The sequence below is a fragment of the Capricornis sumatraensis genome, chromosome 16 (genome assembly GCF_032405125.1).
Source record: "Capricornis sumatraensis isolate serow.1 chromosome 16, serow.2, whole genome shotgun sequence".
In the NCBI taxonomy this organism is placed as follows: Eukaryota; Metazoa; Chordata; class Mammalia; order Artiodactyla; family Bovidae; genus Capricornis; species Capricornis sumatraensis.
Window position 1 is genome coordinate 7,527,169 of NC_091084.1, and position 27,205 is coordinate 7,554,373.

General features: G+C 36.3%; 1 protein-coding gene across 1 annotated transcript in view; it reads right to left on the bottom strand.

Moving 5' to 3' along the window:
- Positions 1–27,205, bottom strand: part of DYNC2H1 (dynein cytoplasmic 2 heavy chain 1) — a 388,661-nt gene that overhangs the window by 353,504 nt on the left and 7,952 nt on the right. Inside the window, exons 4-13 of the mRNA XM_068988126.1 lie at positions 23,318–23,436; positions 21,893–22,037; positions 20,915–21,147; positions 18,523–18,657; positions 18,305–18,418; positions 18,075–18,186; positions 17,627–17,751; positions 16,439–16,614; positions 13,277–13,472; positions 9,021–9,116 (exon numbers count right to left, since the gene is read on the bottom strand). Coding sequence (XP_068844227.1) covers positions 9,021–9,116; positions 13,277–13,472; positions 16,439–16,614; positions 17,627–17,751; positions 18,075–18,186; positions 18,305–18,418; positions 18,523–18,657; positions 20,915–21,147; positions 21,893–22,037; positions 23,318–23,436 — 1,451 coding nt within the window. The remainder of the gene's footprint in view (positions 1–9,020; positions 9,117–13,276; positions 13,473–16,438; positions 16,615–17,626; positions 17,752–18,074; positions 18,187–18,304; positions 18,419–18,522; positions 18,658–20,914; positions 21,148–21,892; positions 22,038–23,317; positions 23,437–27,205) is intronic.

The window sequence follows — 27,205 nt, forward strand, 5'->3', positions numbered from 1 at the left end:
AAGGGTGAACGTCGACATTCTAGGAATCAGCGAACTAAAATGGACTGGAATGGGTGAATTTAACTCAGATAACCATTATATCTACTACTGCGGGCAGGAATCCCTCAGAAGAAATGGAGTAGCCATCATGGTCAACAAAAGACTCCGAAATGCAGTACTTGGATGCAATCTCACAAACGACAGAATGATCTCTGTTCGTCTCCAAGGCAAACCATTCAATATCACAGTAATCCAAGTCTATGCCCCAACCAGTAATGCTGAAGAAGCTAAAGTTGAACGGTTTTATGAAGACCTACAAGACCTTTTAGAACTAACACCCAAAAAGGATGTCCTTTTCATTATAGGGGACTGGAATACAAAAGTAGGAAGTCAAGAAACACCTGGAGTAACAGGCAAATTTGGCCTTGGAATGCAGAATGAAGCAAGGCAAAGACTAATAGAGTTTTGCCAAGAAAATACACTGGTCATAGCAAACACCCTCTTCCATCAACACAAGAGAAGACTCTACACATGGACATCACCAGATGGTCAACACCAAAATCAGATTGATTATATTCTTTGCAGCCAAAGATGGAAAAGCTCTACACAGTCAACAAAAACAAGACCAGGAGCTGACTGTGGCTCAGATCATGAACTCCTTATTGCCAAATTCAGACTTAAATGGAAAAAAGTAGGGAAAACCACTAGACCATTCACGTATGACCTAAATCAAATCCCTTATGATTATACAGTGGAAGTGAGAAATAGATTTAAGGGCCTAGATCTGATAGAGTGAGTGCCTGATGAACTATGGAATGAGGTTCGTGACATTGTACAGGAGACAGAGATCAAGACCATCCCCATGGAAAAGAAATGCAAAACAGAAAAATGGCTGTCTGGGGAGGCCTTACAAATAGCTGTGAAAAGAAGAGAGGCGAAAAGCAAAGGAGAAAAGGAAAGATATAAGCATCTGAATGCAGAGTTCCAAAGAATAGCAAGAAGAGCTAAGAAAGCCTTCTTCAGTGATCAATGCAAAGAAATCGAGGAAACAAACAATGGGAAAGACTAGAGATCTCTTCAAGAAAATTAGAGATACCAAGGGAATATTTCATTCAAAGATGGGACAGAAATGGTATGGACCTAACAAAAGCAGAAGATATTAAGAAGAGGTGGAAAGAATACACGGAAGAACTGTACAAAAAAGATCTTCAAACCCAGACAATCATGATGATGTGATCACTAATCTAGAGCCAGACATCTTGGAAAGTAAAGTCAAGTGGGCCTTAGAAAGCACCACTATGAACAAAGCTAGTGGAGGTGATGGAATTCCAGTTGAGCTGTTTCAAATCCTGAAAGATGATGCTGTGAAAGTGCTGCACTCAATATGCCAGCAAGTTTGGAAAACTCAGCAGCGGCCACAGGACTGGAAAAGGTCAGTTTTCATTCCAATTCCAAAGAAAGGAAATGCAAAAGAATGCTCAAACTACCCACAATTGCACTCATCTCACATGCTAGTAAAGTACTGCTCAAAATTCTCCAAGGCAGGCTTCAGCAATATGTGAACTGTGAACTCCCTGACATTCAAGCTGGTTTTAGAAAAGGCAGAGGAACCAGAGATCAAATTGCTAACATCTGCTGGATCATGGAAAAAGCAAGAGAGTTCCAGAAAAACATCTATTTCTGCTTTATTGACTATGCCAAAGCCTTTGACTGTGTGGATCACAAGAAACTGTGGGAAATTCTGAGAGAGATGGGAATACCAGACCACCTGACCTGCCTCTTGAGAAATCTGTATGCAGGTCAGGAAGCAACAGAACTGGACATGGAACAACAGACTGGTTCCAAACAGGAAAAGGAGTACATCAAGGCTGTATATTGTCACCCTGCTTATTGAACTTCTATGCAGAGTACATCATGAGAAACGCTGGACTGGAAGAAACACAAGCTGGAATCAAGATTGCTGGGAGAAATATCAATAACCTCAGATATGCAGATGACACCACCCTTATGGCAGAAAGTGAAGAGGAACTCAAAAGCCTGTTGATGAAAGTGAAAGAGGAGAGTGAAAAAGTTGGCTTAAGGCTCAACATTCAGAAAATGAAGATCATGGCATCTGGTCCCATCATTTCATGGGAAATAGATGGGGAAACAGTGGAAACAGTGTCAGACTTTATTTTCGGGGACTCCAAAATCACTGCAGATGGTGACTGCAGCCATGAAATTAAAAGACGCTTACTCCTTGGAAGAAAAGTTATGACCAACCTAGACAGCATATTCAAAAGCAGAGACATTACTTTGCCGACTAAGGTCCGTCTAGTCAAGGCTATGGTTTTCCCAGTGGTCATGTATGGATGTGAGAGTTGGACTGTGAAGAAGGCTGAGCACTGAAGAATTGATGCTTTTGAAGTGTGGTGGTGGAGAAGACTCTTGAGAGTCCCTTGGACTGCAAGGAGATCCAACCAGTCCATTCTGAAGGAGATCAGCCCTGGGATTTCTTTGGAAGGAATGATGCTAAAGCTGAAACTCCAGTACTTTGGCCACCTCATGCAAAGAGTTGACTCATTGGAAAAGACTCTGATGCTGGGAGGGATTGGGGGCTGGAGGAGAAGGGGACGACCCAGGATGAGATGGCTGGATGGCATCACAGACTCGATGGACGTGAGTCTGAGTGAACTCCGGGAGATGGTGATGAACAGGGAGGCCTGGCGTGCTGCGATTCCTGGGGTCACAAAGAGACGGACACGACTGAGCGACTGACCTGAACTGAACTGAAGTGAACGGAGTAAAGAGACCTAGCTACAAGCAAAGTTTCTACACTTCACTTGAACTGGCAAATGGTAAGACAAAGAAAGTCTCTGCCATACAGTGACCTTCAATAAATAGCTGATGAATGGTGAAACTAAACAATTATAATATTCAACAGATTATGTAGTGAATCCGTTCAAAAAGTATTTACTGAGCAGTTACACACACTGCTTACTGTTGTACTGACAGAATATAAAAGTAAATAAAATAGAATCCCTAGAGTGAGTGGCAAGGGGAGTACAAGGAACTTTAGTGTTCCTTTTCCTCCCATCTCAGTTTTTGTGCCCTACTGTGTCTCATTTAACATATGCTAAGTATAATTATTTCGCCCTCATGGAAAACAGCCTTGTACTGGCTTGCAGAACTTCATGAAGCTATAAGCCTTGCTATGCATGGCCACTCAAGATGGATCTATCATACTGAAGAGTTCTGACAAAATGTGGTCCATCTGAGGAAGAAATGGCAAACCACTCCAGTATTCTTGCCAGGAGAAGCCCATGAATATTATGAAATGCCAAAAAGACAGGACACCAGAAGATGAGAACCCCCAAGTTGGAAGGTGTCCAAACTGCTACTGGGGAAGCGTGGAGGACAATTACTAATAGCTCCAGAAAGAATGAAGAGGCTGGGCCAACGTAGAAATGACACTTAGTTGAGGATGTGTCTGGTGGTAAAAATAAAGTCCAATGCTATAAAGAATAATATTGAATAGGAACCTGGGATGTTAGGCCCACGAGTCAAGGTAAATTAGACGTGGTCAAAGGGGAGATGGCAAGACTGAACACTGACATCTTAGGAATCAGTGAAGTAAAATGGACAGGAACAGGCAGATGTAATTCAGGTGAACATTATACCTAATGCTGCGGGTAAGAATGCCTTAGATGAAATGAAGTAGCCCTCAGTAGTTAACAAGAAAGTCTGTTGCATTATTTGGGTGCAACCTCAAGAAGAAAAGAATGATCTCAGTTCATTTCCAAAGCAAACTATTCAACATCACAGTAATCCAAATCTATCTCCCAACCACTGATGCCAAAGAAGCTGAAGTTGACCAGTTCTGTGAAGAACACCACCTTGTAGAACTAACGACAACAACAAAAAAAGATGTCCTTTACATCACAGGGGATTGGAATGCAAAAGTAGGAAGTCAAGAGATAAATGGAACAACAGGCAAGTTTGGCCTTGAAATACAAAATGAAGCAGAGCAAAGGCTAACAGAGTTCTGTCAAGAGGATATGATGGTCACAGCAAACACTCTTTGCCAACAACCCAAGAGACGACTCTACACATGGACATCATCAGATGGTAAATATCAAAACCAGACTGATTATGTTCTTTACAGTCAAAGATGGAGAAGCTCTATACGGTCAGCAAAAACAAGACCTGGAGCTGACTGTGGCTCAGACCATGAATTCCTTATTGCAAAATTCAGGCTTAAATTGAAGAAAGTAGGGGAAACCACTAGGCCATTCAGGTATCAGATCAGTTCAGTTCAGTTGCTCAGTCGTGTCTGACTCTTTGCGACCCCGTGAACTGCAGCACTCCAGGCCTCCCTGTCCATCACCAACTCCTGCACTTTACCCAAACTCATGTCTATTGAGTTGGTGATGCCATCTAACCATCTCATCCTCTGTCATCCCCTTCTCCTCCCACCTTCAATCTTTCCCAACATCAGAGTCTTTTCAAATGAGTCAGCTCTTCGCATCAGGTGGCCAAAGTACTGCAGTTTCAGCTTCAGCATCATTCCCTCCAATGAACAGCCAGGACTGATCTCCTTTAGGATGGACTGGTTGGATCTCCTTGCAGTCCAAGGGACTCGCAACAGTCTTCTCCAACACCTCAGTTCAAAAACATCAATCAAATCCCTTATAATTATACAGTGGAGGTAACAAACAGATTCAAGGGACTAGATCTGGTAGACAGAGTGCCTGAAGAACTATGGACAAAGGTTTGTAACACTGTATAAGAGCCAGTGACCAAAACCATCCCAAAGGGGAAAAAAAATGCAAGAAAGCAAAGTGGTTGTCTTAGGAGGCTTTACAAATAGCCATGGAAAGAAAAGAAATGGAAAGCAAGGGAGAAAGGGAAAGACATAACCATATGAATGCAGGGTTACCATATGAATGCAGGGTTACAGAGAATAGCAAAGAGAGATAAGAAAGCCTTCCTCAGTGAACAATGCGAAGAAATAGAGGAAAACAATAGAATGGGAAAGACTAGAGATCTCTTCAAGAAAACTGGAGGTGTCAAAAGAACATTTCATGTAAGGATGGGCATGATAAAAGACAGAAATAGTTAAGGACTTAAAAGAAGCAGTAGAGATTAAGAAGAGGTGGCAAGAATACATAGAGGAAACTATACAAAACATTTTAAATGGCCCAGTAACCATGATGGTGTGGTCACTCACCTAGAGCCAGACATCCCAGAGTGCAAAGTCAAGTGGGCCTTAGGAAGCATCACTACGAACAAAGCTAGTGGGGGTGATGAAATTCCAGCTGAGCTATTTCAAGTTCTAAACGATGATGCTATGAAAGTGCTGCACTCAATATGCCAGCAAATTTGGAAAATTCAGCAGTGGCCATAGGATTGGAAAAGGTCACTTTTCATTCCAATCCCAAAGAAGAGCAAAGTCAAAGAACATTCAAACTACTGAACAACTGAGTTCATCTGACACGCTAGCAAGGTTATACTCAAAATCCTTCAAGCTAGGTTTCAGCAGTACACAAACCAAAAATTTCCAGATGTAGAAGCTGGGTTTCAAAGAGGCAGAGGAACCAGAGATCAAATTGCCAACATCCATTGGATCATAGAAAAAGCAAGGGAATTCCAAAAAAAATATCTACTTCTGCCTCTTTGACTACACTAAAGCCTTTGATTATGTGGATCAAAACAAACAGTGGAAAATTCTTAAAAAGATGCGAGTACCAGACCACCCTACCTATCTCCTAAGAAACCTGTATGTGAGTCAAGAAGCAACAATTAAAACTGAACATGGAACCGGTTCAAAATTGGGAAAGGAGTACGACAAGGCTATATATGGTCACTCTGCTTATTTAACTTACATACTTACTGTATCATGTGAAATGCCAGGCTAGAGGAATCATAAGGTCAAGTCAAGATTTCAGGGAGAAATATCATCAGCCTTAGATAAGCAGATGATATCACTCTAACAGAAAATGAAGAGAAACTAAACAGCCTGTAGATGAGGGTGAATGAGTGAAAAAACTGACTTGAAACTCAGCATTCAAAAAACTAAGATCATGGCATCCAGTCTCATCACTTCATGGCAAACAAAAGGGAAAAAAGTGAAAGCAGTGACAAATTTTCTTGAGCTCCAAAATCACTGTGAATGGTGACTGTAGCCATGAAATTAAAAGACCCTCCTTGGAAAACTGGACAGCTACTTGTAAAAGAATGAAATTAGAACACTTCCTACCACCATACACAAAGATAAACTCAAAATGGATTAAAGACCTAAATGTAAGACCAGAAACTATAAAACTCTTAGAAGAAAACACAGGCAGAACACTCGACATAAATCAAAGCAAGATCCTCTATGATCCACCTCCTACAGTAATGGAAATAAAAACAAAAGTAAACAAGTGGGACCTCATTAAACTTAAAAACTTTTGCACAGCAAAGGAAACTATAAGCAAGGTGAAAAGATATCCCTCAGAATGGGAGAAAATAATAACAAATCAAACAACTGATAAAGGATTAATTTCCAAAATATACAAGCAGATTATACAACTCAATACCAGAAAAACAAACAATCCAATCAAAAAGTGGGAAAAAGACCTAAACAGACATTTCTCCAAAGAAGACATACAGATGGGTAATAAACACATGAAAACAAAAAAATTCTGTAAAGATGTATAGAACAGTCTTTTGGACTCTGAGGGAGAGGGTGGGATGATTTGGGAGAATGGCATTGAAACATGTATAATATCATATATAAAATGAATCGCCAGTCCAGGTTCAATGCATGATACTGGATGCTTGGGGCTGGTGCACTGGGACGACCCAGAGGGATGATACAGGGAGGGAGGAGGGAGGGAGGTTCAGAATGGGGAACACGTGTATACCTGTGGCAGATTCATGTTGATGTATAGCAAAACCAATACAATATTGTAAAGTAATTAACCTCCAATTAAAATAAATACATTTATATTAAAAAAATTCTATAAAGCAATTACCCTTCAATAAAAAAATAAATTAAAAAACAAAAAGATACTCCCTGGAAGAAAAGCTATGACCAACCTAGACAGTGTATTAAAAAGCAGAGACATCACTTTGCCAACAAAGGTCCATCTAACCAAAGCTATGGTTTTTCCACTAGTTGTGCATGAATGTGAGAGTTGGACCATAACGAAAGCTGACTGCCAAAGAAATGACACCTTTGAATTATGGTGCTGAAGAAGACTAGAGTCCGGACAGCAAGGAGATCAAACCAGTCAATTCTAAAGGAAATCAACCATGAACATTCATTGAAAGGACTGATGAAGCTGAAGCTTCAATACTTTGGCTACTTAATGCAAAAAGCCAACTCATTTTCAAGATCCTAATTTTGAGAAAGATTGAAGGCAAAAGGAGAAGGGGGTGGCAAAGGATAAGATGTATGCTACAGATCGTAGCATACCTACTCATGTGGACATGAGTGTAAGCAAGCTCTGGGGGGAAAAAGATTTCTTGTCATGCTGCAGTCCAAGGAGTCACAAAGAGTCAGACACAACTCAGTAACTGACCAAAAAACATAATTGTTTACTTCTCATTATTCAAATCCTCAAAATAAGCTTTGTCTTTAGAAATATCAACAGATATAATTTTGAATATATTTATTATAGAAGAAAAAGTTCTAAACACTTGATTTAAAACATTATCTATGAAAAGGTTAAAAATAATAAAGTAATACCCTATTCTCAAAAAGTACACTTGTAAATATGCACAGGAAAAATGTTTAAACGGGTATAGACACCAGACTGTTTATGAATGGCCAAGTCTCAGTAGTACAATACTAAAACATTTTTTGTTTTTGTTCACCTACATTTTTGAAATTTTCCACCATAAACTCATATTGAACTCTGGCAATAGAAAAAAATTATAATAACATGTACAATATGAATTATGTAACTTCTAGTAAATTTTAAGCCTGAGTACTAGTGTGCAAAAAAATAGCTAACTTAGCAGGTCTGACTGCTGTCCCTTAAAAGGTTTGCTTAAAAGATTGGCCCTTAGCTGGCATCTGAAAAGCTGGATTTTGCAAGAGTTCCTAACACTCTAATTTTTAAGAGTGGTTCACTGCAACTAAAGAATGTGGTTTATGCTGAACACTTGACTGTCTTCTGGAATTCTGGAATTTTGGCACATGTTAAGGAGGAAAATACCTACATGACCAGTAAAAGTCTCAGCAATGAGTCGCTAATGATCTTTCCTAGGAAGGCAACATCTCACATGTGTTACTTGTTGCTGGAGGACTTAAGCATGCCCTGGGTAATTCGACAGGGAAAGGACTCTTGAAAACCTGCACCAGGTTTACCCAGGCCTTCAGTCCATATACCTTTCCCTTTGCTGATTTTGCTTTGCATCCTCTCACGGTAATAAATCATAAATGAATTAGCCGTGAGTACAACAATACCCTGAGTCCTATGAGTCCTCCTATAAATCACCGAACCTGGGAGTAGTCTTAAGAACCATGACACCAGCTATCCACTGTAAAAACAAGAATTACAGGGTATAGTCCTCTTCTACTAATTTTTTAAAATACTTCATGTCTGTGAAGACTAAAAATGTGTATTTCAAAAAGTGAACAGTCACATACTAACAGTTTAAAAACTATTGTGCGTTCTCCTAATTTCATATGTGTGGATATTTAAATAAGTATAAGTACAGAGCAAATAAAGTAAATTATAAGATCAGGAGAAAACAGAAAATTACTAGAGAGTCTTGTGTATAAGGACCTCACACTTCAGTGAAAAAGTAAATGTAACAGCATATAAGCTAGTATAATATATATATATATATTCAATTGATCAAAATAAGCACCAAAACATGTGAAACATTACAACTGTTTAAATACAGCTGTAAAAAATATTACTTATTAAAACTGAAGGAAGTCATTGGGGAGCAAACTATAGCCTTAGATCAATGGCTATGGTAAGCTCAGGGTATACTAAAAACCAACAAATAAGAAACACTTTACATGTAAAATCTAATTATAATAATATAAAAAGTCCATTTACCTTAATTATCTGTTCAAATGCTAAGGCAGATTGTAACATCATTGGTCTCTGACTTTGAATCATCTGTTGATCAATAGAATTGTAAAAATGTGCCACCTACAAAGAAAAATTCCAATTAGCAATAATTAATAATAAATATCACACTTAATTTTCAATTCTTCATTTTTAATTATTTGAATGGAAATATTAACCCTTCTCAAGTATAAAATTTAACAAAAAATTAGTTTATCTCCAATAGAGTATTTATGCATGTACTAACGTACAAAAGCAACAAGTGTAAGTATGTGCTGAGTTCCTCTAATTCACCAAGTCCTGTTCTAGGGGCTGATTAAACAAAGACTATAAAACCTAGTCCCTGAAATCAAGAATTTCAGTCTCACAGGGAATCAGAGGAAACCATTAAGCATGCTAAAGTGCTACAAAAAAAGAACTCTTCCTGCAAGTCTTGAAACCAATTCCCTTGTCAGTATATAACACAATGATTTATCCATTTCTCACACCAAAAAAATCTTTGAGTTGTCCTTACTTCTTCTCTCACATCCAATATAAGTAGAACTCTATACTTCTACTATAAGTAGAAGACTATACTCAAAATATATGTTTTGAATATATGTTTTGAACATATATTGAATTGAACCCCTTCCCCACCTCCATCAGTATCACCCCATTTCAAGCACCCTCATCTCCTGGCAAGACCAGTACAACAGTTTCCTAATTGGTCTCTCTTTCCAACTGCAGCCCAATGGTCTAGTCAAAGTATTCAAAGTAGCCAGAACAGTCCTTTAAGATGTAAATCGTATCTTTTACCTACTCAAAATCTTCAAATGAATCCCCAATATATTTGAGAATAAAATGCAAAATCCTAAAATTCTTACCTTAAAACTTGCAATGGTTTGTCAACACACCTAAGAATGAAACCTAAATCTAAAATCGTACCCTGGTACATTATACACACAATGGCCTGTAGTCCTGCACAATCCCCTCCTGAACTGCACTGTTGCCAAATGAGCCTGCGTGTTGTTTCTCTAACTTTGGTGAGTCTTCCCTAAGCAACTCTCCATGTCCTTCATTCCCTCCGCCTGCAGCAGTCTTCCTCCAGATATCTGCATGGTTCTGTCCCTCATTTTATGTCACGTCTCTTACTACCTTTGCATTAAGGTCTGCCCTGGCCATGCTGTATAAAACGGCAGGATTTGTCACAATCCTCTTACTATGTTTGCTTTTTCTTCAAATATGTCCTCATCACTACCTTATACTGTATTACTCAAGCATTTGCTATGTCCCATAAATAGTGTCACAGGTAATAGTGTCACGTTTGTCACGTTTGTCATGTTTGTTGAATTAATCAATGCAACAATAGTGTCACGTTTGTTGAATTAATCAATGAATCAAAAAAAAACTAGAGATACCTACAAGGAATAGTGGTGGACAAAAGAGGACACTGCTAACTCCGTGAGGGGCAAAAGGCAGGTTCGGGGAAGAAGATCACGGGACGCTGTGGAGTGAATTTAATTAAGGACTTTAAAGACACTGTCTTAATTTTTGTATTCCCAGCATGTCACAAAATTCTTGGCACAGAGCAGGTGCTTAAAAAATATTTAATTTTATAGCAGGTCACTTCTTTCTTCTAACACGCATAAAAATGTACTTGGTAGGGAATACTCACTCTACTTATTCTGTATCATAATAGTAGTTCCAGAAAAAAATGAGTCAGGAAAAACAGAAGCAAAATAAAACATAAAATTACAGCAATCTGGCCAGACTGTTACCTGTCAAATATCCTACTGCATACTCCGCGCTCTAGCTAAATGTGTGCTCACAAGTAACGGTATATCTACAGGGGACTTTCTGGTGGCCCCGTGGTTAACAATCTACCTGCCAATGCAGGGGACACCAGTTCGATCCCGGGTCTGGAAAGGTCCCACATGCCACAGAGGACTAAGCTCGAGTACCACAACTACTGAGCCCACAAGCTCCAGAGCCTTGCTCCACAACAAGAGTGGCCCCAGCTGGCCAGAAACTGGAGAAAGGCCACAGGCAGCAACAAAGACCCAGCACAGCCAAAACTAAGTGAATAAAGCTAAACACAATAGATTCCCGTGGTTGTTCTAGGAGTAAACATAAATACCACGTGACCATTCACTCATCCTCTGAGATTTTATTTTGTTACACTAAATACTTAGGATAGAGAAGTCAGTAAGCTTCTCAGCTTCTAGAATATAGAGTCCCTCTCTCTGAAATGATCATTCACTCCACCTTGTGCTCCTGAGAAAACATATGTATACTCTTTCAAACTCACATCAAACATCATCCCTCTGTAAAGATTTATCTGATACTATCCCTACCCTGGGCTTCTCTGGTAGCTCAGCTGGTAAAGAATTTCCCTGCAATGCAAGAGATCCCAGTTTGATTCCTGGGTTGAGAAGATGCCCTAGAGGAGGGCATGGCAACCCACTCCAGGATTCTTGCCTGGAGAATCCCCATGGACAGAGGAGCCTGGCAGGATACAGTCCGTTGGGTCACAAAGAGTTGGACATGACGGACAGACTAAGCCCAGCAGCACATCTCTACGTTACCCAGGAAAATAAATAAAAATTCCCACCTCTATTCTTTCACAGGACTTTCTGAATTCTATCTGTAATACTATTGCTGTTTTTTAGTCACTAGTCGAGTCTAACTTTTTGCAACCCCATGGACTGCAGCTCAGCAGGCTCCTCTGTCCATGGGATTCTCCAGGCGAGAATACTGGAGTGGGTGGCCATGTGCTTCTCCAGGGGATCCTTCCCGCCCAGGAATCAAACTCGTGTCTCCTGCACTGGCGGACAGATCCTTTACTGCTGAGCCACCAGAGAAGCCCATCTGTAATACAGCACTCAGTCTCGTGCACATGTCATCACTGCATGAATTGCAGTGGGATAAATACAGGCTTTGGAGTCAGGGAGACTTGACCTCAGATTCTAGCTTCATAACTCACTAGCAGAGTAGCACTAGAACACCTGCCTTACAAATCTGACCCTCAATTAGATCAGTAAAACTGGGAGTGGGAGTAAACTGAAATAACATAAATACAGTATTTACCAGAAGGCCTGATATTTAAGGAGAACTCACTGTTCAGTTTGCTTTCTCCCACTAGACCGGTGGTTCTCAACTGTGGATGATCTGCACCCAAGAGGACATTTGGCAATGTCTGGAGATATTTTCAATTGTAAGGACTAAGTAGGTGCTACTGACCAGAGACGCCGCTAAACATCCTACAATGCACAGGCCATCCCTCACAAAAAAAAAAAAAAGGTAGTCCAAAATGTCAAAAGTGTCAAGGTTGAGAAGCCCTACACTTGAGTATGATAGTAATATATTCATTTTTATATACTCACTACACTGCACCTGGCAGTACAAGTGCTCAATGGATCTTTGTTGGAGGAAACAATAAATGAGAAACTAAATACACAAAAGATACTGTTCCTGTCCTCTATTAATCAAATGAGAGAAAAAATGTAAAACTCCAAAACTACATAAAACTGTTCTAAGAATGACTTACACACTGCATACAAAATAAACAACCATCGATTAAAAGAAGACAAAACAAATAAAGTGTTGAGCTGCAAGTTAAAGGATTACTTGGAATTCTTCGACCAGAGGGAACAGGAATCAGTGCAGAGAGACAAGTTCAGAGGAGAGCCAAGGTTCATATTACCGAAGCAAGCATGCAACATGAGGGGGTGAGTATCCACCACGTTCAGAAACGTCAGCTAGGGCATGATTAAGAGAGGCCTTGGATACTATGCTCAGGAGACAGACAATGAGGTAATAATAGCTGATTTTAAACAGGCAAGTGATGTGATGACAATGTGCTTCAGGAAGACTAAGAAAATGAACAAAAACAGAAACCTGTCCATCAGCTGGATAATTTTCTAAGAATCGGCCCCTAGCAGGCAGACAGAGGGCTCTTAATTAGAAAGCCCTTTAGGGTCCATGATAGCAACATGAAAGAAAAAAAAAGAGAAAGAATAATATTCTATTTTTCCAAATGCTTTGAGAATGAAAAGCAGTAACTAATACCTCAAGCTAATAAAATTCCCACATAGAGGATTACAAAGCAAAGTTTGTAATGCAGTCATTTACAAACTACAACTTCATAAGACTTAATGGTGCTATTCTATTAGCCTAATAAAATCAAAAGCAGAAAACAAAGCCCTTAAAATATTCTAATGTAATAAACTCAGAATAGCCATGTTTTCAAAAATATCATTTCATACTTGTTTCAGAATAATTGCTTGCTTGCAGAATTTCTGTGCAATGTTTGCAACTTGCTGTATTTTGGCAGGAATAACAAAACCAAGTGCAGAAAGCTGACGAACTTCTCTCAGAAGAATCACCAACCGATCTGAATAATGCACTTTTAATGATCCATCATTAGGATCCAACTCCATAATTCGGCTATTAGCCTCAATACTACAAAACAAAATAAAAAACTTGTTGAATTTCACAATTTCATGTTCTCACCCTTTTGACTGATTAAAAACATAACAGTTTTTACAACTTTGCTGTAAAATTGCTGCTCTTTAGTCACTAAGTCTGGAGAAGGCACTGGCACCCCACTCCAGTACTCTTGCCTGGAAAATCCCATGGATGGAGGAGCCTGGTGGGCTGCAGTCCATGGGACTGTGAAGAGTCAGACACGACTGAGCAACTTCACTTTCACATTTCACTTTCATGCACTAGAGAAGGAAATGGCAACCCACTCCAGTGTTCTTGCCTGGAGAATCCCAGGGAAAGGGGAGCCTGGCGGGCTGCCGTCTATGGGGTCGCAGAAAGTCGGACACAGGGGAAGCAAATTAATAGCGGCAGTAGTCACTAAGTCATGTCCAACTCTTTTGCAACCCCATGGACTCTATATAGCCCATGAGGCTCCACTGTCCATGAGATTTTCCAGGCAAAATTACTGAAGGAGGTTGCCATTTCCTTCTTCAGGGGATCTTCCCGACCCAGGGACTGAACTCACATGTCCTGCATTAACAGGTGGGTTCTTTACCACTGAGCCACCAGGGAAGCCTAACAAAATTAACTCAAGTAAAAAAACAGTTTTTAATTATTTTTCAAATTACATTTATTTCACATAACATTTCACGATTCAGATCTTGATAACAAACTGTAATATCCAAAATATACCATCATATTAATATTTCAACCAAGCAGTCTTTGAACTCAGAAAAATCAATCTCTTAAAATTCAGCTAAAATTCAAAATAGACATCAAATCCATCATAATTTGATTCACTTTCTAAAATATATTTTAGATTTTTAGTCAGGCTATCTGATTCTTTAATACTTTTATTAAAGGATCAATAATAAAGAATATTAAAATATTAGGAGTTCAGTTCAGTTCAGTCACTCAGTTGTGTCTGACTCTTTGTAACCCCATGAACTGCAGCACGCCAGGCCTCCCTGTCCATCACCAACTCCCAGAGTCCACCCAAACCCATGTCCAATGAGTCAGTGATGCCATCCAACCGTCTCATCCTCTGTCGTCCCATTCTCCACCTGCCCTCAATCTTTCCTAGCATCAGGGTCTTTTCGAAAGAGTCAGCTCTTCACATCAGGTGGCCAAAGTATTGGAGTTTCAGCTTCAACATCAGTCCTTCCAATGAACATAGAGATATTCAAATACTTTATCCCTCTACTCTTTGTTTCACTATGTAAAGACTGTTTTTTTTCTGATTCTTCTAAAGCCACAATAGCAAAATTTACATTGGGACACTCAAGTCTCCCTGGATTGTGAAAACACTGAGGTAAATTTAAAGTACTACCTTTTTATGATCCTTCTTTCAGGATCAGGTTTATATAATACTCTTTCTTTCAAATCACTTTCACAATTAGGAGAACTTGCAGGTCTTAGAAAGTAAGCTACTGAAAAGCAAAGAACTAATCTTTCAGTCTTCTTAATAACACATAAAACGAAGTATAATAAAAAGCAGATATTTTTAAATGGCTTAAAATAATAATTTAGCCCAAACTGTCCAAACTTCCCAGGTGATGCAGCTGTAAAGAATCCACCTGCCAATGCAGGAGACACCAGAGATGCAGGTTCAATCCCGGCGTTGGAAAGATCCCGTGGAGAAGGAAATGGCAACCCTACTCCAGTATTCTTGCCTGGAAAATTCCACGGACAGAGGAGCCTGGTGGGCTACAGTCCGTGTGGTCTCAAGAGTTGGACATGATTGAGTGACTGAGCACACACACACAAAAAAACTGTCCTACAAGAACATAAAGCCTCTCAGAAAATTATAACAGTGACACTTTTTGCCTTTATTTGAAACTAATATTCAAAGTTAGTTTCTACATTCCAGCATATATTGAAATATATTCCAAAACACACTTATTTCTATGTGACAATGATGGGTTTACCAAAAAAAAGCAAAGTGAGAGTTTGGAGTTTCATCACCAAATAAGAAACACATAGGTTGAACAAAGTTAAACACGGTTTTTTATTGCAGATCTCAACGCTTTTGATACACTATCTTACACAGGAGATCTCCACCAGAGGTGTAGTGATAAACGTACAAATACTCCAAAACCAAATGACCAAAGAACTCTTTACTTTGGGTGAAGGGGGCAAGTAGAACCACCTCTCATATTTTAGGTTCAGGTTAGAAAAGGAAAGAATTAAATGGCATAAAGTTATAATCATTATGCTTTAGCACCTTTAGTTCTTTAATTCATCTTCCAAAGCCAAAATGTAAGATAAAAGAAAAAAAAATCACTCATTCAGTTTAGGAAGCTACCACTTTGGCCTAATTATTTGTTGCAGCAGTATAGGTGAAACAAACAGAATTTCATATTATGCCAAAGTTAGTTTTAAAAAGTATCAAGTTTCTAAAAAATGAAAACGTGGCAAGTTTCATTTTTAAAACTTGCCACACTAGGGAACACACTAGGGAAAGTTGACCTGAACAAAGAAACAATGGTGTTTTTTAGGCCATCCATTTTAGATACCCATTAGAATAATAAGGTTAACCAATTAAATTACATTCAATATAGCTTAATAAATATTTATAAACCCTTACTATATTAGACACCAAAAAGAAACATTCTTCATCTCAAGGAGCTTAGAAAAATGAAATTTTCATTTACAGTGTCTGTGTGGGGGATATATAATATTAATATAAAAAGGTAGGAAAACATTCATATACCAATAACAAAAAACCATGGAGCACGCAAGCCTAATTTCAAATTAAGAATCTGCTGTTCTGGGGAACAGGTAATAGAAGCAAAGGAAACGGGGTTAAAGTTTCCAACTTCAATGACTTAAAAGTTGATCATCAAAAACTAACCAAACAGAAAACAATCTTGTCACTGAATTAATAATATAAGAAAAAAGATTCTTATGTAGATTTCACTGTGTAGTATACTTATACTTACCACAAACCAGATTTGGAATCAGACAAACCAGACTGAATATCCCTGGACCAATCATCAAATTGTTCTTGTTCATATAATTTAAACTGGTCTAAGAGATCTTCAGCACTTCGATGGAAAGATCGAAACCCTGACAAGTCAGATAAAAGAGCTTCTGCAATCTTGATAGTATCATCCACCTTAAAAAGCCAAATTACAAGAATATTTATTATTTAAATTCCAACAAAATTAGCATAAAATCAGCACCCTTCTCTGGTCTGTGATACAGAAACTATTTTCCCATTTATCTATAAACAGTAAAATAGAAGATTTTCCAGTGAATTTAAGAATATCACCTGCTACTGTGCTTCTGAATTACACCACCTCAGAATAGCAAAACACAGACGATAACACATACAAGGCATAATTTGAAGGTTTCGATAAAAGAAATTTAGAGGAAACTCCAAGAACTCAACAATAGTCTTAAATATGTTATGTACTACTTTAAGCTCTTTATTAAATGCTCTGGTTAAGAGCTCAAACAATAATTAGGCCAATGTGGATGCAATTAAAGAAGAATGCCTTTCCTCCACAACTATACAAAGAACAATGTAGCATTTTGGAAAGCTGACTGACAAAATTAAGCAGAGTATTAGAGAAAAAAACATCAAAATATAAACTTGAGTAAGTAGAATTCTCAAATATGCTAGCCTTTATAATACTACTACTAATAATAATAATTTGCTTGTTCTTAATCATATAACCAACAAATATTTATTACATGAGTCAAATGCAAGATATTGTTCCACACACGAATTAGTAAACATATAAGATTCTTAGATCAACTTTGAAAATATTAAAATAATAGTCCTTTAAATCTATAAATTGCTGACACTACCTTAAGCAATACTATAATTACCTTTCTCTATTTCTTTAACTTCCTTTCCACCTAGGATGATTTATTTATATAAACATACTTATAGATATATACTTTGCACCTACCAGGATCCTGTAAATATACACTTCAAATAATTTTTAAATCCTTTGAAAATTATCAATTTTTCATATTTTTCAGTTTCTCAGAATTGTAATTATCACACGAAATTAGATGGAAATATTTTCTTAATGTTTTCACTACAGTTCTAGATTGCCTTTACATTAATTTAGCACATTTCACAACTTGTGTCCTTCAACTTTTATTTAAATAAATACCTTCAGTTCCAGCTGGCGAACCCAAACTATATTATTGACAACTTCAGAAAGGTTTTTGCCAGCAAGTGGTCCCGATGCATCACCAGGAATCCCACGGCATCGATTTTCAAAATCTAATCGAAAATCTGTAAACATTTAAATCATATAAATGATTACATACATTCAGCAAAGTTTTCCAAAATGACTTCTATGTACCAAACACTATGTCAAATATTGTGTATAGAAAAATAGTAATTTGGTCATCCTCAGGGACCTCATCATGTATCAAGTGAGAGAAAGGAAATAACCAGCTAATTCTAAAAGCCTGTCATCTATTACAGAAACAATAAATTAATCTTCAACATATAGATGTCATAAAAAGTCTTAATCAAAAATGGTATAAAACAAAAGAAAAGTAATCTACAAAAATAATTTTCAAGCAAACACTATAATCTCTGATAACTTTTACCTTTAACTGAGTCCATAAGTCTTGCCAATAAAGTTTCTCTTTCTAGCATCAATTCTTTGCTTATGGTTGGACGCTTCACCAACTCTTTATATTTCAGAAATGCTTGAAGAAGCTAATATAAAACAAAATAAGTATATGTTCATCCCAAATGAATCAACTAGGTAAAAATACGCATATCTCCTCAAATAGATTAAGAGAAATGTTAAAAATTAATTATTTCAATATTTTACCTGTTGTGGACTGTCCTGAATTTCTGAAATATAGTTTTTCAATTTTCCTGCTATTTTTTGTTCTGCAGGTGCAATAATTTTTTCATACTGAGACACTGCAGCTTTCCATAAAGGCTAAAAAAATAACAATACAGTTAGACTTTAATATTTTCAAAATTTGCCTTTAAAAAGAACAACACAAATAGGAAATTATGCAAACAAACATATATATACTCAACCTCAGTATATGGATTATATTGCACAGGATTCAGGCCAGCAAAAGGTTCAAATACTCGAGCCAGGCATATGATTTTCTCATCACTGGCAGGTGAAAAATAGAGAAGTTTCTCATGAATTGTTCTAATAGCCAAGACCTAAAACATAAAATATTAAAACAAGAAATTTACTCATATCAATAAATCAACACAAATAATCCAAAAGCTAAAGTTATTGGGCAAGAATTTCTTTAACCTCGGTTTCTTGAAATGAAAAATAAAACTGAAACTATAAACTTGATAATTACTACTCATCAATACTCAAAGTGATGCTCAAAGACACACTGTACTATTAATCAGTGTGCTCAAATCTAGTGAATACATATAAAATCTAAATATTTTTAAACTGATTTTAATACTTATTTTAAGTAAAGTTTTAGTCTCTCCTCCTCACTACAGCAAACCTTCTGATTTTCATTAGTCTGCATTAAATTTGCTCTTCTAATAAAGAAACAATCTGCTAACAACTCCATTATATATAACTTACAAACAGTTGGAAAACACTTCATTTTTATTTAAATTTTCTACCAACCATCAAAAGGAATTAAAAGGCTAAGTAAAAATGCTATAATCTTTCATTTGTGTTGAAATTATCAGCACAAATTCACGATTTATTTTTCTCTTCATAAAAACAAAAATACTGATTTAACAATGCTGTCTACTGAGGAAGCCTAAAAGCATTAATAGTTAAATGTTTACTACTTCATCAACCAGACTGTTGTCACTAAACTCTGTTTTCCTCTAACAAGACCTTTGGAGAAATGACTAATTCCACATACAACATGGAAAATGTAGAAGATGGGTCGGTACATTTTGAGAGGTCTGAATGTAAAAAAGTTACCAAAGAAATACTGGCTTCATATCAAAATGACAGAGACACAACTTAAAGAGGTATTCTTTGTACAAGGTGGGACAAATTGCGTAGAGTAATAATAACTACAATAATAAATACAACAGGTTGAAATATAAAAAAAAATCATAGGTTCATAATGATATTATTTTAAAAATCATTGACTGCCTATGAAACCTACTATGATACTTACTATGCATTGTTCTAAAAAGTGATAAACAAAAAGAAAAAAGTAATTGTCTATATTGCCATTCCTATACAAACTATATTTCAGGTACCTAAAAAACTGATAAAAAGTTCTTCCATCATCACTAATAAATGCAGAAAGAACAGAATTAAAACACCATCTCACAATCAATCATTAAGAAAAAGTTGGTGAACAGCATTTTAACAGATAAATCAGATTAATTGTACATGAACCCACAGATCAAACTTAACTGATGAAAAGCGGGAAAACCAGACACTACTTGCCTCCTTTAATGTATGAGAACTACATGTTACTGCCTACGAAGCAACTTGGTTCAAGTAAACTAACATTTAGCAACTAAAAATATTTCTGAGACAATCAGTAAACTTGTATATTGATTACATAAATAATGATATTAAGAAATTATTCTCATTTTGTTGGGTGTGATATTGATATTATGATTACCTTTTAAGAGTAAAAGTACAAGATTTCATGGATTGGCTTTAAAAATATTTCAGCAAAAAAAAAAAGGGAAGGCAGGGAGGACAAAGATGGAACAAGAACTGAAGGACGCCAGTGGCCGCCGAAACTGACATTCATTATACCATGCTGCTTTTATGTATGCTTGAAGTTCCTCATAAGAGGTTAAAAACAACAGCAGCAGGAATTCCCTGTCAACCCAGTGGTTAGGATTCAGCACTGTCACTGCCTGGGCCTGAGTTCAGTCCCTGGTCTAAGATCCTCCAAGCCACACAGCACAGGCAGAAAAAAATGAAATAAACTACCAAAACAACAACAACAACAAATCCCCAAAGGACAATGACTCCCTTAAGCACAAAGGGAAAAAGTCAGCTCTGCAGTCTTTGCCTGCCTCTTCAAGTTAAGTATGATTTAACTCTGATTTACATAAATGAAGCAGCTATTTCAAATATTACCACTGAATACTCCCTAAAATACTGTCTCTGCTTGCAAAATAATTTCAATAGCCAAGAGAAACTCTGAAAGCTTCCATACGTAGACGAGTGGGTTATCTTTTTTATAACAAAGAACAACAAAATAGAAGTTCATGACTTAAAAACTGAACAGCCACACACCAAAGGAAAAGGAAGGATGTGGACACCACCACTCAGCACCCACTGGGCACCTGATGTTGTGTCACACAGCCGCACAAATCATCTCACGTGAACGTGAGCTCTCCTTCTCTCCCGAGGGTTTAAAGAATTTCCATCCGATGTGTAGTTCTTCATGATTATAAAATGCATTCTCAAACAAGTGAGAACCTACTTCACACTTAAAAACAAAGACCCAAATGAAGATACCTCTTCAAGGCGTTTGCCAAGCTTGTCAAGTGTTTCAGGAAAATATTTTTCATTTCTCCACGGGTGAGGAACATACCGCTGCCACACCTGACCTGTCAGATGACTACAGGCAGTCACCCACTGTTCACAAATTGAAATACCAGCTTTCATATTTTCCTTCACAAGGTAATAAGGATCTTCCCAGAGGTTCAACGTTCCCAACTTCTTCTGAACAAATCTTCCAAATGAGCCACCTAATAAGGTGCAAAACGAATGTTTAATGAACATATCTTTTTAGCAAATAACTATGGAATACATGCTTTTTATTAAATTAAAATGATATATAAATTAACAAGTCAACAATCTATGAAATACCACATCCACACCTTTAGACAAGCACTGTTAATAACAAATATTTTTTAAAACACACACGCACACATGTATTTATATATTTGCATCTTTCATTATATCATGTATATCTTTGAAGCGCAGAAATATACACAGAATTTTTTAAAGGCCTCAGTCTCACAGTATGGATACGACACTACATAATCAGTTCTCAACTGCTATTTGTTTCTACTCTCATTTTACAAACAATGCTGTAATAAATGTCCTTTTATGTACTTGTCTGATAGCTCCTTAGGATAATAATGAGAAAGGTATATTCTAAGTCAAAACTTATATTTTTTTTATTGACAGATAATCCAATATACATTAAACTTTTCAGTTGATTAAAAATAAAGTCTAAACTAATACATGCATTTTTCACATACATAAAAAAATCTATGTTAATTTGATTATCAAAGAAATTGACACTGTGATTTAAATTAACTATGTACCAATATCTACTTAAATAATCCTATATAATTTGCTCTAAGAGTTACTTTAAGCAACAATTACTCTATTAAGGAGCATTTCAGGGAAGGACTTAAAGGAAAAAATAGAAAATAAAATAAGGCAAGCTTCCAAAATTTCGAAAGTGTATTTCTTTACTAGTACCTATAATATCTAAGAGATGTAACATTCGTGATTCAGGATAAGGATCATGTTCTGTTTGTCTCCACACATCATCTACAACATCCCGAGTTGTCTCCACCAAGTCAACCACTTCCAATAAGGACAGACCATCCAAGTTATAAAATTCCTAAAACCGAAATGCATTCATTTTTAAACATAATCGTATTTGCACCGAGGGCAATATTAACAAAACGTTGCCAGAAGTGCTACAATTCTAATATCTGCCATTATTTTCTCCTCTTCTTCTATCTGATGCTATATAACTTCTTTATGCAAATACCCTATCTGATCCTTCACAAACATAAATTCCATAAAAGCAAGAAGAAAAAATAAGAATTGCATAAACCCTATTAACTTATTTTTACCCTTGGCCTACTTTCCTCTAAATTTGGATTCATTTCTTTTATTTATCCAATAGAGTGTTTATTTAACACTATTTATACACTACCTTTTTCACTTCATTTATTCTTATTCATTCATTTCCTGGGTTGCACAATGTTACCGATAGTACAAATCTAGTACATGGTATATTATTCTAAATTTCATCACTGCCACAGAAAAAGTTTTAAACCACTTCAAACACTTCATTCAAATTGCAATAATGAAATAATACTTAGAATGAATTAAAAAATTACTAAATATTTTGAAAAGAATAGATTTTTGTAAAACAAAATGGTCACTTATTTAACCTCTCCATAGATATATCAAGGAATAATCAATAAATAATAGTCAAATAATAATCAATAATCTAATAAAGTATCAAACTAAGACTTTTTATATTTCAGATTCCTCCAAACTGCTAATATGAAAAAAGTGAACAATTTTCCAAAAGAACATATTATCTCCACATGGACAAAACTCTTAATACTGGGCTTCTCATTTTTTTCTATATACCTGCATAAAAGTAATTATATATATATATATATATACACATATATATTTTTTTTTTATTTTTTTTTTTACGTTACAATACTGTATTGGTTTTGCCATACGTTGACATGAATCCACCACAGGTGTACATGAATTCCCAACCCTGAATCCCCCCTCCCACCTCCCTCCCCATATCATCTCTCTGGGTCATCCCAGTGCACCAGCCCCAAGCATTCTGTAACCTGTATCGAACCTTTAGAAAGATGGTAATGATAACCCTGTATGTGAGACAGCAAAAGTAATTATATTTTTGTGAAAAATATTTTCTAGTGATTAGAATTTAACTTTTCAGAAGTTTGGACTTCTAAGTTGTACTCATTTTAATAACATATCTTAAGTAAACTCTGCTACATCTGAAGAATATATTTTGCCAAGCCATCAAATAATGATTTTAAAACAGAGATAAAGCTAATAAAAAACTGAATGCTACAGTATTTCTATCAAAACCTGATATATAACTATATATGAATCACATACTCTTGCAATTGTTTCAAATAATTCTTTAAAATAACTGGCTCTTTCTTTGGTAATCTGTTTACTTCCACGATGAGCTTGTTCTATCCAAAACTGGAACTCATCACTTGGTGTAAGAATACCTGAAAAGTGAAAGGGAAAAATAAGAAATATCAACTATTATCATGGTTATCATTTTGAAATGTAAAGAAAAAATGAAATACTATATTTTGTATACCAGGAACTAATATATTATTATAAGTCAATTATAACTTCAAAATATCACAAACAAATAAACGAATAGAAAAAGAGATTAGACTGTTGGTTACCAGAGGTGGGGAATGAAGAGAGGGGGAAGTGGATGAAGCTGCTCAAAAGGTACAAACTACTAGTTATAAGATTAAATAAGTACTAAAGATATAACGTACAATATTGTAAATAGTGCTGCTTTATGTTATATATGAAAGTTCTAAAGAGAATATATCCTAAGGTTTCTTATCATAAGGGAAACTCTGTTTAACTTTGTATCTACAACATAATGGATGTTCACTAAACTTACTGTGACAACCATTTCATGCTGCATGCAAGTCAAATTATTATACTATATACCTGAAACTTACATAATGCTACATGTCAATTATGCCAAAAAAACTAGGAAAAAGAAGGAAACAATTAAAAATGAAAAGCCAGAAAGTAGTTGGCTTCATTTGCTGATTTTGCACATTTCTGTATTATTCACGAAGTACAGAAAATGAATTTTACAATTTCTATGAACAAAAACGAACAACAAAACAACCCCTAAGCAACTAACAAAATGGCAATCAGTACACACTTATCAATAAGTACTTTAAAAATGACTGAATGGATATGAAAACAAAACCCATATATATGTTGCCTCCTGGAGACTTGCTTTGGATCTAAGGTCACACTGAGACTGAAAGGGGATGGGAAAAGGTATTCAAAGTAAATAGAAATCAAGAAAGCAACACATGTCAAATAAAAAAAAAATAAAGACTGTCACAAATGATAAAGAAGGACATTACATAATGATTAGTGATCAATCCAAGAAGATATAACACAATGTAAGTATATATCCAACCAACATAGGAACGTCTAATACATGAAGCAAATATCAAGACATAAAGGGAAAACCTGACAATAATTAATTCATAGTAGGGAACTTAAACCTCCCACTTCCATCAATGGACATATTATTCAGACAGAAAATGAATAAAGAAACAGTGGCCTTAAACAACACATTAGACCAAATAAACTTATAGATATATATATAGGACATTATACCTACAAGCAGCAAAATATACATTTATTTCAAATATATATGGTACATTCTCTAGGACAAATCCCATGCTAGGCCACAAAAACAAGACTCAGCAAATTTTAAAACCTGAAATCAGATCAAGCATCTTTTCTGACTACAATGCTCCAAGACCAGTAATCAACTAGCAGGGAAAAAATTGCAAAAAAACAAAAAAATCACAAACAAGTAGAGGCTAAACAACATGCTACAAACAATGAATCATAGCAAAAAAAAATTTTAAATACCTGAAGAAAAATGAAAATAAAAACACAACAATCTAAAATCTACATGATGGAGCAAAAGCAGTTCTAAGAGGGAAGTTTATAGTGATACAGCCTATTCCACAAAACAAGAAAAATCTCAAACAACCTAACTTTACACCTAAAGTAACTAGAAAAAAAGAATAAATAAAGCCAAAAGTTAGCAGAAGGAAAGAAGTCATAAAGATCAACGCAGAAATCAATGAAACAGGAACTAAAAAGTAATAGAAAGATCAATGAAACTAAGAGCTGGTTCTTTAAAAAAAATATAAACATCATTGATAAACTTTGCCAGACTCATCAAGAAAAAAGGACAGAGGGCCAAAATCAATAAAATCAGAAACAAAAAAGGAACTGACACTGCAAAAATTCAAAGAGTCATAAGAGATTATTAAGAACAATTATACACCAATAAAATGGACAGCCTAGAAGAAAAGGACAAATTCCTAGAAATGTACAATTTCCCAAGAATGAATCAGGAAGAAATAGAAAAATATGAGAACAACTACCAGTAATGAAACTGAATTAGTAAAAAACAACTCCCAAGTACTGCAGTCCAGGACTAGATGGCTTCACACATCACATGGTTTGGTGAAGTCTACCAAATATTGCAGAGAAAAGTTAACACCTATCATTCTCAAATTATTCCAAAAAACTACAGAGGAAGGCATCCTTCCATACTCAATTTCCAGGACCAGCATCTCCCTAAAATCAAAACCAGACAAAGAATCACAAAAAAAGGAAAATTAAAGGTCAGTATCACAATAAATATGAGTACAAAAATCCTCAACAAAATATGAGCATACCAAACTCAACAATACATTAAAAGGACCATACACCAGTCAAGTGGGATTTATCCTAGAGATGTGGATGACTCAATATCCAAAAGTCAATCAATGTGATACCACATTAACAAACTGAAGAATAAAAATCACAAGATCACCTCAATAAATACAGAAAAACTTTTGACAAAAGTAAGAGTCCATTTATGATTAAAAACTCTCAACAACAAAGTGGGGTATACAGGGAACATAATCAAGGTCATATGTGATAAGCCCACAGCTAACATCATACTTAAGGGTGAAAAGCTGAAAGCATCTCCTCTAATATCAGAAAGAAGACAAGGATGGCCACTCTCATCCACTTTTATTCAACATAGTATTGGAAGTCCTAGCCACAGCAATCAGACAAGAAAAAGAAAAGGAATGCAAATTGGAAAGAAAGAAGCTCAAATGTCACTGTTTGCACATGATACTATACATAGGAAATCCTCACAATGCCACAGAAGAAAAAAAAATTAGATCTCATCAATGAATCTGGTAAAACCACAAGATACTGGCAACACCATGGACTGTAGCCTGCCAGGCTCCTCCATGGAATTCTCCAGGCAGGAATACTGGAGTCGGTAGCCATTCCCTTCTCCAAGGGATCTTCCTGACCCAGAGATCAAACCCAGGTCTCCTACACTGCAGGCAGATTCTTTATAGTCTGAGCCACTAGGGAAACCCAGTAAGCTGGGGAAGGGGGGTTAATATTCATAATAAACAAAAAACTCATATAATTCTATATCAAAAAATAACATTGCTTTGTTATTAAAACTTTTTTAAATAGCCAGAGGATCTGAATAAACATTTTTCCAAAGAAAAGAAGCAGATGGCCAACAGGCACATGAAAAATGGAAGGGAAAGTAGAGCAGCCATTATGGAAAACAGCATGGAGATTGCTCAAAAAATTAAAACTATAACTATCATATGATCCAGCAATTACACTTCTGGGCATTTATATGAAAAAAGCAAAAACACTAATTAAAAAGATATATGTTCTCCTATGTTCACTGCAGCAGTATTTACAATATCCAAGATACAGAAGCAAGCTACATGCCCATAAATAGATGAATAGAAAAAGATGATATAGTACATATATACAATGGAATATTATTACTTAGTCATAAAAGAGAACAAAATCTTGGCATTTGTGATAACATGTATATGCCTAGATGGCATTATGCTAAGTAAGTCAGGCAGTGAAAGACAAATACTGAATAATCTCACTTATATGTGGAACCTAAGAAACAAAACAAATGAACAATAAAACAAAAGCAGAGTTATAAACAGTTGGTGCCACCAGCTCATGGCCAGAGTGAGGCACAAGCTATAGGGCCACCATGTGCTTACCAGTGCCCACCCACCATGCCTGGCTTCAACTACAAGTTCCTGGAGAAACCTAAGCTTTGTAACCATCAGTTACAAAATAAATGAGTCACTGGTATCAAATGTACCCTGTAGGGAATATAGTTAAGAAATATGCAATATCTTTCTATGGTAACATATTATA